We start from the raw sequence: 15,248 nt of genomic DNA on the forward strand, positions 1-15,248 counted from the left end.
AGAAGGAAAACAGAATGCAGAGAAGAAGAGGTGGAGGCGGATGAAAGCCTAGATGTCCAGACCTGTCTCTGTTTTCTGGTGTTGTGTTTTAAACAGCAGAGGTCTGGCAGGGCTCCAGAGGCTGCTGCAGAATAATGAACTGGAGAGCTTCCAGAGAGTGGCCAGCCTCTCTGGTAGCACTGCTCCTCTCTGCCTTATTAATACAATACCTACTAACTCACCAGTGGGCATTAAATCACCGGCATCCATCATGACTTTATCCTTTGTGTTTTCTCTTTGCTGTTTCTCCTTCTGTCTTTCTGGCTTTCTTTGTGTATCTTTCTCTCTGTGCTTGCTATAAAAAGAGAGAAAACCATTTTATTGGGCCAGCACTTGATAAAAAAAAGCACCATCAAATTGTAAACCTAGTCAAGAAGTGCTGTGGACACTTGTAGGAAATGAAGTGCTGTGTCTGTCTGTCTCTGTAAGGGGGGATTATTCTGAGAAGTAAAGCCTTATTGGAACAGGTGATGTAAGAGCTTGATGTGATTCCCTCGGACAGTGCCAGCTAACTGGAAGAATGTAGCATGCGATGGATGGATCCTCCTCTCTCCCCTCAACAGGCGGTTTGGCACTGAACTCCTGAAACCCCACAGTATCTTTTAGCCGTCCAGCCGTTTCTCCCTCCTCCCCCTGTTATGTGTTTGAAATATCCTCTCACCATAGAAATAACATTGACATATCATAATGGCGGGTTTGTAATCCCCCCCCTTGCCACAGTGCAAACAGTCTCAGTTTGGAAAGATGGCAGACGGAAGGTTCTTCCACACTAGGCTGCCATTAAGAGAAATAATCATAGAGCGAAGAGCACTTGAGGATCTCTGTGATGTAACACTGGTGTTAGGTGAGTTGTAGTTGATGCTAAGCTGGATACAGGCGTAACTGTATTGGATATTATTTTGGAAAGATGTATCTTTTATATTGGCCTATTACTCATACTCCTAATAGTCCCTGTTATTTAGCTTCTAATGTTTAAGTCATTCAACTAAATGGATTTACTGGGAACCTGTAAAACATTTAGAACAAGCACTTGACAATTTAAGGGGTTTTATCTCCTTTAATATCCTTGCTGGCCACCTTTTTAAAACAATATGGCTGTGATGTTGGGACTTTGCCGTAATGCATCCAAAAGCCCATCAGCATACTGTAAATATTTTCAGTGGAAACTTTCCAGAGGGATGAAAAATACGATCAAATAAAAAGTGCCTCCTCATAAATCTCCAGAGCCTGTCAGCGTGTACTCACAGATTAATACGCAACAGAAAAGTCATTTCATGGGGAGCAGCATCTCAGATTAGTAGCAGGACTAAGCAGTCAGGTGCTGATGAAGGCATATCTTTCTAAATGACGGCATGCATATATAAAACGTTATGTTTTTTAGGTTGTAGCTTTTGGGAACTGTTCAAGTCTTCACTCATCTTGTAACTAAATCTGCTTTACTGCCTTTTCAGGATCATTTCCACGACATGTGAATGTGTTATTGTTTGAAGAGTCATTACCATAGTACAGAGACAGAGCAACAAGTTAATCAAAGTGGGACAAGGGTGGCTCTTTTGGGAAGGGAATGTTCACCCTGGAAACAGAGGGAACCTCCAGCATTACACACATCACATTTAACAAACGAGCACCAAACACTCAGCCTGGCCTTGGTGATATCTGTATGTAAGAGCACCTGGTCTCTCAGAGCTGTGGGAGAGAAAGCGGGGGGAAGGAAAGGGGTCAAGAACAATTAAAGGCCAATCAAGTGTTTAACGAAGCCACGGCAGCGGTGTTTAAACCTGCCGGACTGCACTTCATTTTCGCTTTGTTTTTTTTATTAGGTGTGAAATCTCCAAGCCCGTCGCCGACTCTCGAGGGCTCGGTCCAGAACGTGGAGCTGAAGTTGTGCAGCCGTGCGACGGTGAAATGCGCCTCGGGAACCGTGGGAGCTGTAAAAGTGTGCGCCAGGACCCCAGGTGTGTGCAGCTGTGCCCTGTTAAAACTTTACTGCTTGTGTAGGAGGGAGAGAGTGAGCCCGACTAGACTCTTCCTTTACTTTCTTTTCCTTATACTTTTACACACTCCGCGCTCTCTCTCTCTCTCTTCTCTCTCTCGATCTTTGTCTTGATTTCTCTCCAGCTATGTGATTCGGTCAACTGTTTTCTCCTGGGGCACTGTCATTGAGCTCAGGCCATGTCTTTGATGGCAAGGAGAGACTACATTGATCTCCGTGTTATTGGAGCTAGAGTCATAGCATGGAGTTCACAAGGTCACACTGTCCTCATCTTATGATGTCAGGCAGATTATAAGCTCTATTCCAGCTCTCAATGAAGAGAGATGTTTTTTTTCCCCTGAATTCAAAATTGACATCTACGGTCCTCCATCCAAAGGCACTCTGTCATATGTTGAGTGTTTCGATAACAGTGTGCTAAAATGTCTCTGTCTTGCCATCATAACAGACAAGTTAGCTTTAAGTTTACACCTGGTGCTTTGACACTCATGCACTCTGATTCAGAAAAAGAGGCTATTACAATGCATGTAACTCCAGTAAATCCAGTTTTTCCTCTCCATTTTCTTGCTGCTGTAGGTGCAGTAGAGGGGGTGAAAGTTAGGGCAGTTACATTGTTTAGCATATACACCTATCTTGTCACAGGACAAGCTCTTGACAATTCAGATTATCAGAGAGCAAATAAAAGCAATATTGAGGAGGAATGGGGGTCACTGGGCAGTTTGGTATATATTCATTCTTGTACTCTTCTTGGGTCTCAGGTTCAGCGGAGGGGCTGAAGGAGAAACTGGTTCCTCTGATCCAGGGCCCATCTGACACCAAGGAGCTCCATATGAGCCGCTGGCTTAATGAGATCCGCAAACCTGAGTCCCTACTGGCCCCTGACCTGCTGGCCTTTTCTGTTCAGGTGCCTCAGCAAGGAGACGACTGCAGGAACTCAGGTAGAAAATGCTGAAACTCTCATGGTCTCAATACCTTTTATTGACGTGATATTCAGATGACATTGAGATGGCTGAATGCTAGTCCTCGCGTTCCAGGTCTACCAGACTGTACAACCATTTTAACGTAAAAGAACCACATAAATATCGTTTGACAAAACCATGAATTATCCTCTTCTCTTCTCTTCTCTTCTCTTCTCTTCTCTTCTCTTCTCTTCTCTTCTCTTCTCTTCTCTTCTCCTCTCCTTCCACTGGGCCCTTATTGATCTCTGCTGAAATTTCTTTGTTACTCAACATGTATATTTTTCAAATCACAAGCCTTTCACTCTTTGATATTTCAATTTTTTAGCCCATTTTCCGGTTGCGGTTGTGGTGTTTGGATTTGCGACGGGCACTCCTAGTCCATATTCCATCTCATTTATCGGTGATCTAATGCAAGTTTCTCGGTTTGTTTAGCTCGTCATATTTTCCTTTTTCCCATAATGTCACGCAGTGCCCCTCTTTCATTATTTGTTTAGTAAAGCCGATAAGTGTTTTCCACTCCGGTATCCTTGAGGCGGGATTGGCAACTCGGCATCTCTTTACAGGCAGCGTGAGTTCTCTAAACAGCAGTTAGTCTCTGTCAGCGCTGGGCTGAGCTAAGCTGAGCTGGCTAACAACAGCTAACCACTGGAGGATTGCTGTTGAAGGCTGCACTGATGTCAGGTTGCAGTTTGTGATTGCGCCCTTAGACCACAGATTAGGTTTCTGGTGTCAGTGTGAGAGTGTGTGGGTGTGTGTGTGTGCGTTTTTAGAGGGAGGGTGTGGGAGTGTGCAGTAGTGTACATTATACACAGCAAGGTTTAACTATCCCCTGCTCAAATACTAAAAATACGATTTGGATTCAAAAGCTCATTGTGCTGTGCTGCTTGATTTAGTATGTTGGATACTTAATGACTGCAACTTGGAGTGTCCCATATACATCTACAGTAGTAGCCAGGTATGTCCTCACCCATATGGTCTCCAGTGTTCTCAGTCTGGAAATGCTCTGGTAGGCCTTTCCTCCATGAATGAGGTCATGAATATCAGTATGTCATCACCGGCATCCCCTGGTGGATCCGCATCCCCGTCCCTGTCAGCTGCAACCGCTTCACCTAACCAGAAGATCTCAGGCAGCCCTGCTGGGCTCCCAGGGAAGATTGATACCCCTGAAAGAAGATGTACTTGACAGTCCCTCCTCCATCACGGCCCTCACTTGTTCGGGAGTCTCTAAAAGCCCCCGAAAAGTGAGTCTCTCAAAGTGCACTCTGGGACGTTATCCCGCCAACCCCCTCCCAGCTAACAACAGTTACAGGAGAAGCCTGGGGATGACAATGTAAAACAATACACCTCAAGTCTTAGTCTTCAGAGTTGTCTTCAGAGCCACAACTGTACATCACTTTTAATACAGGGCTGCGGAGATTCATCGTGTGGCCATGACTTAAACCCCAAAGCCGTGTCCTGAATCATGTCAGGCCCCGGTGCCTTAAACATGTCAGCGTTGACACAGAGACGGTGCTGGCCTCAGGTGGTTTCAGACTGTGATGGGAAGCTACAGCTGTAGCTTAAGGTGTAGTGAGGAAAGAAGATAAGAACAGTTTAGAGAGAGTGGATTTGGGAGGTCATCCCTAAACAGGAATTCCATTGCTATTGAATATCACCCAGTCAATCACTGTCACATTGCTGGTGAAAAGAGCACCTAGGCACAGCTATAAATTGCAAATGTAAGGCAAGGAAAAGCTTATATCGTACAGATACAGTTTGATAAATGTGTGGACAGTCACTGTATATATTTTCCGAAAGTTGCAGCGACCTGAGAGTAAATTTTAAAAGCAATGCTATATTTCTGACACAGAGCGATTCCACCCTTTACAGCCTCACAGACATAGATAGATATTTTTAGGAACTCCGGTAAATTCTATTTAGTGCTGGGCCTCAGACTATTACTTTGATTTAGAGAGCATATTATTTCAGCAAAGCAATGGCTCATAAAGACAGTACATATTTTTGAATATTAAAACCTGATTTGAACACAAACCAGAAGACCAAAAGGAAGCGAAGAGAGGGGGAGAGAAAGAAGATGGAGGTGAAGGAGGAGGAGGGAAGGGGGGGGGGGGGGGGAGACTCCCAGAAGCACTGGATATATCTCCAGCAGATGTGGAGCAGTGGAGGCCTGCACTCCTTCTCATCACTGCCTCGAAACTCCTCTCTTTTTTTCCCCTCTTTCTCTGTTCTTCATATTCTTTCTATTTTTTCCATCTTTCTGTTCTTCTCTCTCTCTCTCTCTCTCTCTCTCTCTCACTCTCTCTCTCTCTCTCTCTCTCTCTACAGCAATAGTAGCGTTAGCAGAAGAAAGAAATTCATTTCTCAATGTACCCCACAAGTAATCCAGACAAAAGTTAGCAGAAAAATGCTGTTCCTCTCCAGATTTGGTGGGGGTGGGAGAACACACACACACACACACACACACACACACACACACACACACAACACAGTATTTCTGCCTTTTATCTGCAATTTACCTGTCAATACAGGAGAGATACAATACAGCGGCAGGGCTTGACAGGAGCAGTTCCAACAGACTGAAACATTTCTTTGTGTGTGTGTGTGTCTGTGTGTTCTGTTGTGTGTTGTGTCAAGCACACTGCTGATGGACGTGCTGGCTAAGTTAGTGTGTACTTTGTATGTGTTTGTGTCCTTGTACGTGCGTAGGCATTTGTGTATGCGTGTACACACAAGTCTGTGTTTTGTATGGCAGTGAGGCTTATATCAAAGCTGTGGGTCAGTCCACATGTTCCCTGTCCCCTCTGTCATCCATGGGGTCACTGAGAGCCTGTTAGTGCAGTGCTAATAGAATGATGGATGCAACGCCTCACTCAGCCAGAGATGAAAGGTGGAGTAGCACTGCTCTAAATGGGCTGCACCCCTCGCTCCCATAGGACCGACTATGAGGCTCAACATTTTGTGATCATGACATTTCTGAATTGTCGGAGCGCTTGGCTCCGGCATCAAACGCATTTTATTCGTCCCATGTGGCTCTGTTGATTCCATTTAGCAAATTCTTAAAACTTGATCATTATACGTCGACCGTAGGAATGGGGTAGAGGGAAGGAACAGCTAACTCCTTACACCATAGACATACTGAAGACATTAAGATATAATGAGCCACAATCAACTTTTATATTCTATTTTGCATTTGATCACTGGCTTCTGGTTTTTGTAGGGATGCAATGCAAAGCACAGCGGCGCTGTGGGATCTGTCCGCCCAATTCTCAAAGCATAATATTTAGCTAAGGAAAGAGAGAAGAACTTATTGGTACTCAGCATCAAGCTGCCGGCATGTACTTTGTGAGTGTGTTTGTGCTGTGTTCGAATATATATTCATGCCCTGGTGCATATGCGTATGTGTTGATGTGTGTTTGCATGTCTCTGTGTGCGTGTGTGTGTGTCATTGACTGTAGTTGATTGTGAGTTGAGGAAAGCCAAGTCATCAGTGTTTCCCCACTGGTCATGTATGTGTGATCTCTGCGCTGTCTCATCTCTTAGAGGATGTGACAGGCTCTGGAAATCACCAGCACTTTACTTATGGATCCTTTAATTCACCCCAGCAGCCGTTTCCTCCACATCTTATGTTTTCCCTTTTCTTCAGAGCTCAGAAAGGGCCATATCCCTGAGGTCACTTTTGATATATTTGGTGTATCGGTGTTGAAGCAAGTGGCCAAACACATAAGCAAGCCTAGAACGCTTGTATCTGGGTTCCTTTCTGTGACACCGTTGTCTGCCTGAAACATTTTTAGAACCGCTTCAAAGCACATTTGGAACTGCTAAGTTTCATTGCGCTGAAATAACGATAGCCTAAATAATTGAACGTGTAGTCCAGCATTTTAATGGCTACTTTGACACATGTTCTAATCTTTTTCTCTCTCTCTCTCTTGCTCTCGCTCTCTCATGCAAAGTTAATTCACCAAGGAGATGAGCCGCTTTCAAATCTGGCCAATGACATCTGTTTTCTGTCTAATTGTTTACCAGTGAATTAAAACGAAATTCCAATTTACTTAGAAAATGAAGAGAGTTGGTTGGGGTGGGGTGGCTAGGGGTGGTGGTTGGAGGGAGTCCCTATGCACTTGCAGAAACTCCTGCAGATCCAGACTAATGTGTTTTCGTTTAACAGAGCTGAGGTTGGAACATTATAATAAATTAAACACAATTAAAGGCGTGGGTTTTATCGCAAAAGAACTGAGGGGCGCTGCTTTGAAATGTCCTCTTTTATGGATCCAAAGGCGTATAATAATTTCATATTTTGCTGTTAACCCTTTGTGTTACAACGTGACAGTCCCAGATGACTTCTCCTAATTGAGCAGTCGTTCCAGATGGACCCGACAACGATAAGATTTTTTTGGCAGTCGCAGAGTGCCTCTACAGCCAGCAATTCGCCCCTTTTTTCTTTTTCTTTTTCTCTATTTTACAAGAACAAAACATGATTCATGTGTGCGCTCTGTGTTATGACACAATGAGTAATGAGAAATCAATGCCGTGATTAAATAATATGAAAAAAGAAAGTGAGGGAGGCAGCAAAGAAGGAAAGAAAGAAAGGCGGGAGAACGGGAAGAAGGAGTGAGGCTTGTGAAGCCCAGGCAGGGTGCTAGTTGCTTTCAAGCCTCCCCAGGTTGAGGCAGTGATTCAGGTTGGCAGGCCAGACCAGGGGGGCACAGGTCAGTCCTCCACATGGGCTCAGCTGAGAGCCAGGGAGATATCATCCGGCAGCATCACATACTGGGACTAAAGCCTGGATTCCTTGACTGGTATTAGATCTATAAATTATTTCTGAATTTAATCAGAGTAGAGTGGTGCCTCAAGGATCACCAAGACCAGAAACCCTTGGCCATGTCAGTCATGTTGACCTCCAAGGCCAGACTGACTGTAAATTTTCCCTGAAACTCAAGACAAAGCTTGATAATTTTGATCCCCGGACAGTGGCCGGCTGGCCGGCTGGCCGGCTGGCTGTCCTCCTTGGATTGGTCTGGGGCCTGTCACTGCTGATGGATGGGGAAGACTAAGGGGGCCTTGTGGGGGAGTGCAGGGCAGGAGGGCGTGTGAGGAGCCGGGGTTTATGCTGAAATTCAGGGCGAGCCGGCGGTCTGCAGGTGTTCCCCCCCACCCTCCACCACCCCGACTTTCTCCGGAGGAGGAGGAGGAGGAGGAGGGACGGGTCGGGCGGGCTTTATGATCATAGAGAAGAGAAAGAGCGAGAGAGAGGGAGAGAGAGCGAGGGAGTGCATGTGTTTTCCCCAGGCACGCCAGCAGCTGCGAGACAATGATTTATGCTTTTCTCAGAACTCTGGGATCTCAAAATGTTACATTTAATCAAGCGCACTGAGAGCAGAGCAAATGTTAAAGATGTTCCCTATAAAGCCCTCCAGTTTTGATCTCTTTACCATACCCGGGGAGCTGTGGGAATAGGGGAACAAAGTGATCTTTAATCTTAATTTAAACATATTGGAGGGGATTATGAAAGCTACATGGAATTAATCCTTGGAGAATGCCCCGACCGCTGTAATACTAAACATATTTAGTTCCCTAATAGATTTTAAACCTGTTTTCTCCCCCATTACTGTTCTTAGATTAGACAGATGGAAGGAAGAGAATGTTTCAGTTTGTGGCTGTTTATACAGAAGTTAGTCCAAGTTTGATTACATTAGTAATAGTGTTATACAGACTCTTTTCATGTGGTGTGATTAAACTCTTCAAAGCTGATCTGCAGTGTTTTGGAACACAGTTATTTTGCAAGATGTAAAATGTTCCCTTTGGTACTTTATAAGAATTGTCAATACTCACATGCATGTACATGCGCTCAGAATTACTCAACAGTACAAATATTTTTTTTAGTTTGTACAAACAGTTGATGATGATTCTAGGTTTTGACAGATTTTGGGGAATTCTATATTGTGGTGCATTATTTATATAAAACTTCCATGTGCTGGTACTTGCACTGTACATACAAAAGCATCTTTGCTTGTTTTTGCGGGGACACATGTCAACTACAATACTTGTGTGTGTGTGTGTGTGTGTGTGTTGAGAAAAGGAGCCTGTCCATGGCAGTCAGGGACAGGTGGGATCTTACAGTACCTCGGGCCTATACACCCAAAGACTAATGAGAGCAGGTGGGAATGAAGCGCTGCCTGACTTTGATCTGACCATTCCACACAAACACACATATACACTCACTCACACAAGGCACATGCATGAATATGTGCATGCACACACACTCTCTCACACACACACACACACACACACAGGCATACATGCACTTAGAGGCACACACACTTAAATATGCCAGCGTTCAACACACACATGCTCTCTTTGCCCGCCCTGCTCTGAAACCGTAGCCCTTGGATGGGCTGGACTGACACCATAGATGGGGTGTGAATTCGGGTCTCCCTTGGTAGCCTCCTCCATTACAATCTTTCAAAGGCCTGCCGCACTTTCATACGTCCATCCATCATGCTCTTTTTCCCTCCTTTATAAGCATGTGTTCACTCACTCCACTGAGTGTTAAATCAACAGTCTGGCTTTGTCTCAGGCAGCCACTTGATGGCTTTAAGCTGCTGCCCTGAATTTCTTCTCTGGCTGGTAGACCTAGGCAAAATAGTAGTGAAATTAATGTGTTAGTCCTTGCGGAAAACAAGAGGGACAATTTATTTACCTCATCTTGTAAGTGATGTTGCTGGCTTTGTAGCTGTTGAGACCTGACCAAAACTTTGTTTGAATTCATTTTGAATACCTGAGAAAAAAACATGGAGATTGATCTTTATTTATTTATTTATTTTCTTTCAAGTGATGTATCAACTTCTGAGACTTCTGTTTAAGTTTCAGGCAATGTCTTGCTCCCACGTTTGAGGGTGTTGGACCAAAATAATACTGGAATCCATAATATTATAGTAGTTTAATAGTACTTCATTATCTTTTAATACTCAAAAAAAAAAAACACGGGAAGTGCTTGTATAGTCTTATCTTGCTCGCTTGTCCACCTTTAAGTCTCTGACAAGATAAATTAAACTCAAATCAAATAACAAATTTGAAACTATGTATATTCAAATATGTTTTTCCCAAGTCTGTTGGATGACTGGAGCCTCATTATCCAACAGGCCCCTAACATTGCCTTTACATGTCTTTACACAACAGGCATGACATTGTTAAAGTCAAGCACAATGGTCTCACTTCTGTTTTGGCTGCCCTTGCCCCTGATGCTCTCCAAATAAGCAGTGGTCGTTGAAGTGTAATGATTTGTAACAGGCAGTTTGTCCAGAATGTGTCATCTGTACTGACAGTAGGCTTTCCCCTGCACACAGTATTTTCCTCTGCCTCTGGCTGTAGCCCTCCCACCATGCTACAGTAAACAACAGGACTCAGTATGCGTTTTGTAAGGTGGAAATTTACACCATTCACTGATAAAGTCTTTTGCTATGGCCAAACATTTCGCCTGTTCCAAAAGGCTTTTTGAATCCACAGGTGAATGCAGTCAGTACAAGATGTTTCTGTCACTAGTAAATTACCTACTTTTGTCATGCCAGAGACACCATTGTTAGGTCCACAACACATTTTGGGTCTTGCACCATAGTTTAAGAAACTAGGCTATAGACTAAAACATGGAGTTTAGATTAGATGAAACTGTAACGATCCCCTTGAGGAAAGAGGGTTGTTGTAGTGGCAGAGAGAAGGATATAGATACAAATAAGACAAATAGAGAGGACAGAAGATAATTTCACATAATTGCAACAATGGAACATATTGAAAATAATACAGCAAATGAATAAAGGAAAATATAGTGTATTCATTGACTTATCTGCAGATTGAAGCGGATGTGCCAGTGTGCATCACCATTCACATGATATCAGGTGTGAAGATGGAAGAGCAAATATACAGAATGTGTCCAGATGTGCAAATATGCAGTGTAAGCTATACAGTGTAAGATTTCAGGTTTCCAGTTTTGCAGCATACAGATTAAAATGGATACCGGACTAATCCACATCACCAATGACCATTCATTTTATTTATTTTTTTACTGTTTTTAGATTTAATTTCGGTGCACAAAACGAGCCAAAAAGAACTCATTCCATTTGTTTATTTGTTTAAGCACCCTATAACTTCCTTAACAGGCTGTTTAATCTTCCAGGCAGCCCCTCTCGTCGTGTCTCGTCAGAGTGTGTGAAGCAGAGCAGGTAATGTGGAGATTAGACCCGAGGGAACCCACTCGGAGTCGGCTATTCAGGTCAATCACGGCCCATTACTGGAGCTGTTCATCTGTGAAGTGTTGGGCTACTTAGGCCACTCTCACAGTGCTTACAGGCTGGCTGGAGTGTGAGGCTGAGGGGCAGGAGGCAGGCATTGGGAACACTGTTTAAAGCTGGGGACAGGGGCTGAGGCTAGACCCGGGGTCGGGTCGGAGTGTGACTGGGGCTAGAGCCGGTGTTCAGGCTAGCCTCCACTTTCACATGATATCACAGCGCCCATGTGGCTGATTGGCAATGGCCATTTTACATCCCTCCTGTAAAGTATTCAGTCTACCTCAATTGGAGATGCAAAATGGAGCGAGGTTGGGGTTAGTGCATGAACTAGAGACTAGGTGAGATTAAATTAAACTTCAGGTGCCGGGGATAAGGCAGAGACATAAGCTGTCAAGAGTATGGGACAGGGATAACAGAGATGAGGCTGCAGACTGTCTTTCCAAACCCAGTACTGACTGTAGCTTAGTTGGACACACTGGTCAAACTCTGGGCTTTTCTGGAGTTAGCTAAGTGTTTGTAAGGCAGTGGAGCGGTGGTGTGTATGTGTGTGTGAGAGAGAGAGAGAGAGAGCGAGAGAGAGAGAAAGATATTGAGTCTGTGAGTGTGAAGAGGGGTCATTCTGGGTCACTGCTGCTTCTCATCTAAAACTTGATGTCTAGGTAGGACAGGGAGGGAGAGAGAGTGCGGCTGAGATAATTGGCCTTTTTCACCGTGTGAAACTGGAGCCAATATGGGCTCATCAGGTTCATTAAGATGATCTCCCTACAGACCTAATGACTGCCTTTAACGGCTACAAGAGGAGTGCCTCCTTTATCACCCTGGGTGTGAACTTCGACTCCTCAACCCTGAGATTCTAGAGAACAAGGAGGGAGTCTTTGCCGTCTGCAAACGAATGGCAGTGCTTTGATGTTTGGGAAATAGATGGGGAGTATTTCACTTATCTTGAGTTATTATTTTCTAAACAAATTGAGACAGCACTTTAAATGATTCCCCTCCATTTGCTCTGAGGCTCTGATATGCTCTTTTTCAATTACAGGATTTGAAGTCTTAAAAGAAGTTACACTATTTCTCTCTCTCTTTCTCTCTCTCTCCCTCGATCTCTCTGTCTGGCCCTCTATTTCCCTTTCTCCTCTTTGCGGGGGGTGGGGAGGGGGGTGGGGGTGGGCTTGCCCTTGGCTACTGAACAGCTGGAAAATAGTGATCTAGCTTGTCAGCTACTGGGTGTAATGTAATTCCCAGGGCACCCTGATTCATTTCCCGCTAAGGTGCAATTCATTTTTAATGTTTGTCAGTGAGACACTCAGCGAAGAGCCTGACGTAAGTCCACTCAAGAGTCCGTCCCCCATCCGCCCAACTCTACACCCCCCCACACCCCCCATCCCCATCGTTTCAAATACCCAAGTGACTGCAAAGTTATTACAATGAGTAATTATAAATTAAGCTCTTTGGAGAGAGAGAGAGAGCAGTGTAGTTTCCCCTGACTCAAAGTACTTTGCCAGCTGTATCTTTTAAGATTCTTCATCTATCATTAGTAAGTAAAGAAGAAAGGAGGGAAAAAAAAGAGGATAGTTTCCAGTAGTTTCAAGCAGCCTTTTTTGGTGTTTTTGTGTGTTTGCACTTGCATGTGTGCGCCGTCAAGCCTGCGAGTATGCACTTTTTTGTGCATGCAAGTGTGTGTTTGCATGCAGTTGTGTGTGCATGCTAGCTGCTTACTGAAGTGGACAGCAGTAATCCCTGGTTCGCCCCGTAGCTTACAAGCTGTTTACACTTTATCCAGTCCCGGGCTGAGTAGCAGGGGTCGAGGAGGTCAATTTAGTTAACCTTATCTAATTGAATGTTGTCACTGGATCAAAGGTCGCCACATTCCACACAGTCAGATCAAACATCGCACAGCACAATCACAACAATTGGCTTCCCTGGATCACCTAATCAGGGGCTTGGGTTTTTTATTCTCACAAATTAGAGGGGATAATGTCCAGATTTACTGCTGAGGGCCAGGATACTGGCTAAAGTAATGCACATTTAGATGAGTTGTACATACTGTGTAATATGGTACATATTTTATTTGATATACATTGTTACAAGTTTCAAACCTATAAACATGCCCTTTGATGCCCTTTGTTAAGAAGTTTTTGATGGGCTTAAACTAACGTATTAATGAGTTCATGAGAAATTATACTGAAACCTTTTTACTCTTTTACTGTCCTTGATGATTTGTTTTTTTTAGTAACCTTTCTCTTTTGATGTTTCATGACATATTGTGAAGATGTGCTGACGCTAAACGCTGTGGTTCAGTAATTTCCCCCTGATAGAGAATTTCCTTTTCTAACGCCTGCCCATCTTTGCTGACAGAGGGAAACATTAATTTGTGGTGGCTCCCTGTTCGTTACACCCCCCTAGTTTATCAGTGTCACTGTCTGTCTATGAGCCACGGTTCTATCTTTCATCTCTCATTACTGCTGTTCCAGCTTTGAGCGAGATCAACCGGCGCCGCCTCACATTATTAGAGGACGGTTACTGATTCATACTCTGGCAGGACCAAAGTCACATACAGGCTAACCAGAGTTCAGGCAGATGCCGAATCGCCCGGCGAAGCAGCACGGCAGCTAGCTGGCTAGAGTTCTGTGCCGGTAGCCAAACCAATATGTGTTTCGCCGCTTGAGTGGCCATCAGAAAACACAAGGTGGGCGTGGGAAGGGGATGAGAGCCCATTAGCTTCTTCACAGCTCAGCCGCCGCGACGTGCCTCCCCTCTCGTACCATGCCCTCCCCTCACCTCCTCTCCCATCCCCTACGCTCCTCCACTGCCGCTCCCCTCCCGTTCTGGCCCCCGCACTCACTTTCCCAGGCTCCGCCGGTGCCCAAATCAGCCTGTGTGCACGCAAACACGCAGAAGTGCAGCGACACCACCTCTTCAAAAGAAAAAAAAGGGGGGAAATATTAAAAGTTAGTGGGCTAAACACAGTCCCACATAAAACAGCGGTGGTGAGGGTGAAGAGATGAAGAAGGGGGTAGGGGAAAGAGGAGGCGTGTAGACGTGAGGGGGTAAGAGAGTGTTTTCTTGGAAGCGTCTTTTGATACTGATGTGGGGATTATTACTGGAGCAGTTTGTTAGGCTGTAATTAATTAAGCTAATTAGGGTGGTGGTGGGTTCGGGGTTGGGGGAGGTTGTGGAATTTCTCACAACTCTCTGGGGAATAAAAAAAAGGCAGAGTAATTAACAGAATCAGCCGGTAGAAACCAGACCAGAGGGGGGCTCTGTGAAGCTCAGGCCGGGATGGAATGTGACACTACCAGCACCGATATTGAATTCTCCCATCTAACTGGCTCGTTCTTACACACACACACACACACACACACACACACACACACACACACAGAGGACACTCAATATTACAAGGTCCGTGTTGGTACCACCAGCAAAGAGCACAGTTCATCATCATCCAGAGGGAAACGGAGTAGACACACAAAACGTGGATTATGCAAGGCTTTGTTTGCTGCCCGCCCTGACCCTCTGTTGTTCAAAGTGTATTTCCTTCTTTCTTCTAAAACCACTGCGATTTGTCCCAGTGACAGATAGACTGAAGAACGGCTTCTCAGAGTCTTCACTCTGTCGTCACGTATTTATCCCCTCATTATGGAGGAAGGTTCCCTCGCCTGCGAGTTCTGTGACTCTCCTTATTTTGTGTGCGGGGTCCTCATTTGTCTTCGGAGTCCCCCTCAGACCTCACAGGAACATCTTTGGCGTCATTTCCCAGAACGGAACCAAGAGTCACGCTGCGATGACTAAGTGTAAGCAGGTTTAACCAGCTAGCTAGTCCGAGTGATTGGCAGCGCAGGATTTCAAAACTAGATTTAAACCACAACACACAAGTGAGTCAGGGCCCGGCAGTCTGGGCATAGGAGCTACTGTACCGTATGGAGGGCACTGCCAGACTCAAGAAATATTTAGAATGAGGTTCTTCTATTTGCTTTCATTTTA

The 15,248-nt window shown here is 44.8% G+C and overlaps 1 protein-coding gene across 4 annotated transcripts in view; it reads left to right on the plus strand.

Moving 5' to 3' along the window:
* vps13b (vacuolar protein sorting 13 homolog B) overlaps window positions 1-15,248 on the plus strand; it is a 351,965-nt gene that overhangs the window by 91,113 nt on the left and 245,604 nt on the right. For all 4 annotated transcript variants that reach the window (XR_013506903.1, XM_078287161.1, XM_078287162.1 and 1 more), the window contains exons 18-19: window positions 1,860-1,994; window positions 2,788-2,967. Coding sequence is in view for 3 of the 4 variants with exons in the window: in XM_078287161.1 (XP_078143287.1) it covers window positions 1,860-1,994; window positions 2,788-2,967 (315 nt within the window). In the remaining variant the exon portion in view is untranslated. The remainder of the gene's footprint in view (window positions 1-1,859; window positions 1,995-2,787; window positions 2,968-15,248) is intronic.

The sequence above is a fragment of the Centroberyx gerrardi genome, chromosome 12, assembly GCF_048128805.1.
Source record: "Centroberyx gerrardi isolate f3 chromosome 12, fCenGer3.hap1.cur.20231027, whole genome shotgun sequence".
NCBI classification, from domain to species: Eukaryota; Metazoa; Chordata; class Actinopteri; order Beryciformes; family Berycidae; genus Centroberyx; species Centroberyx gerrardi.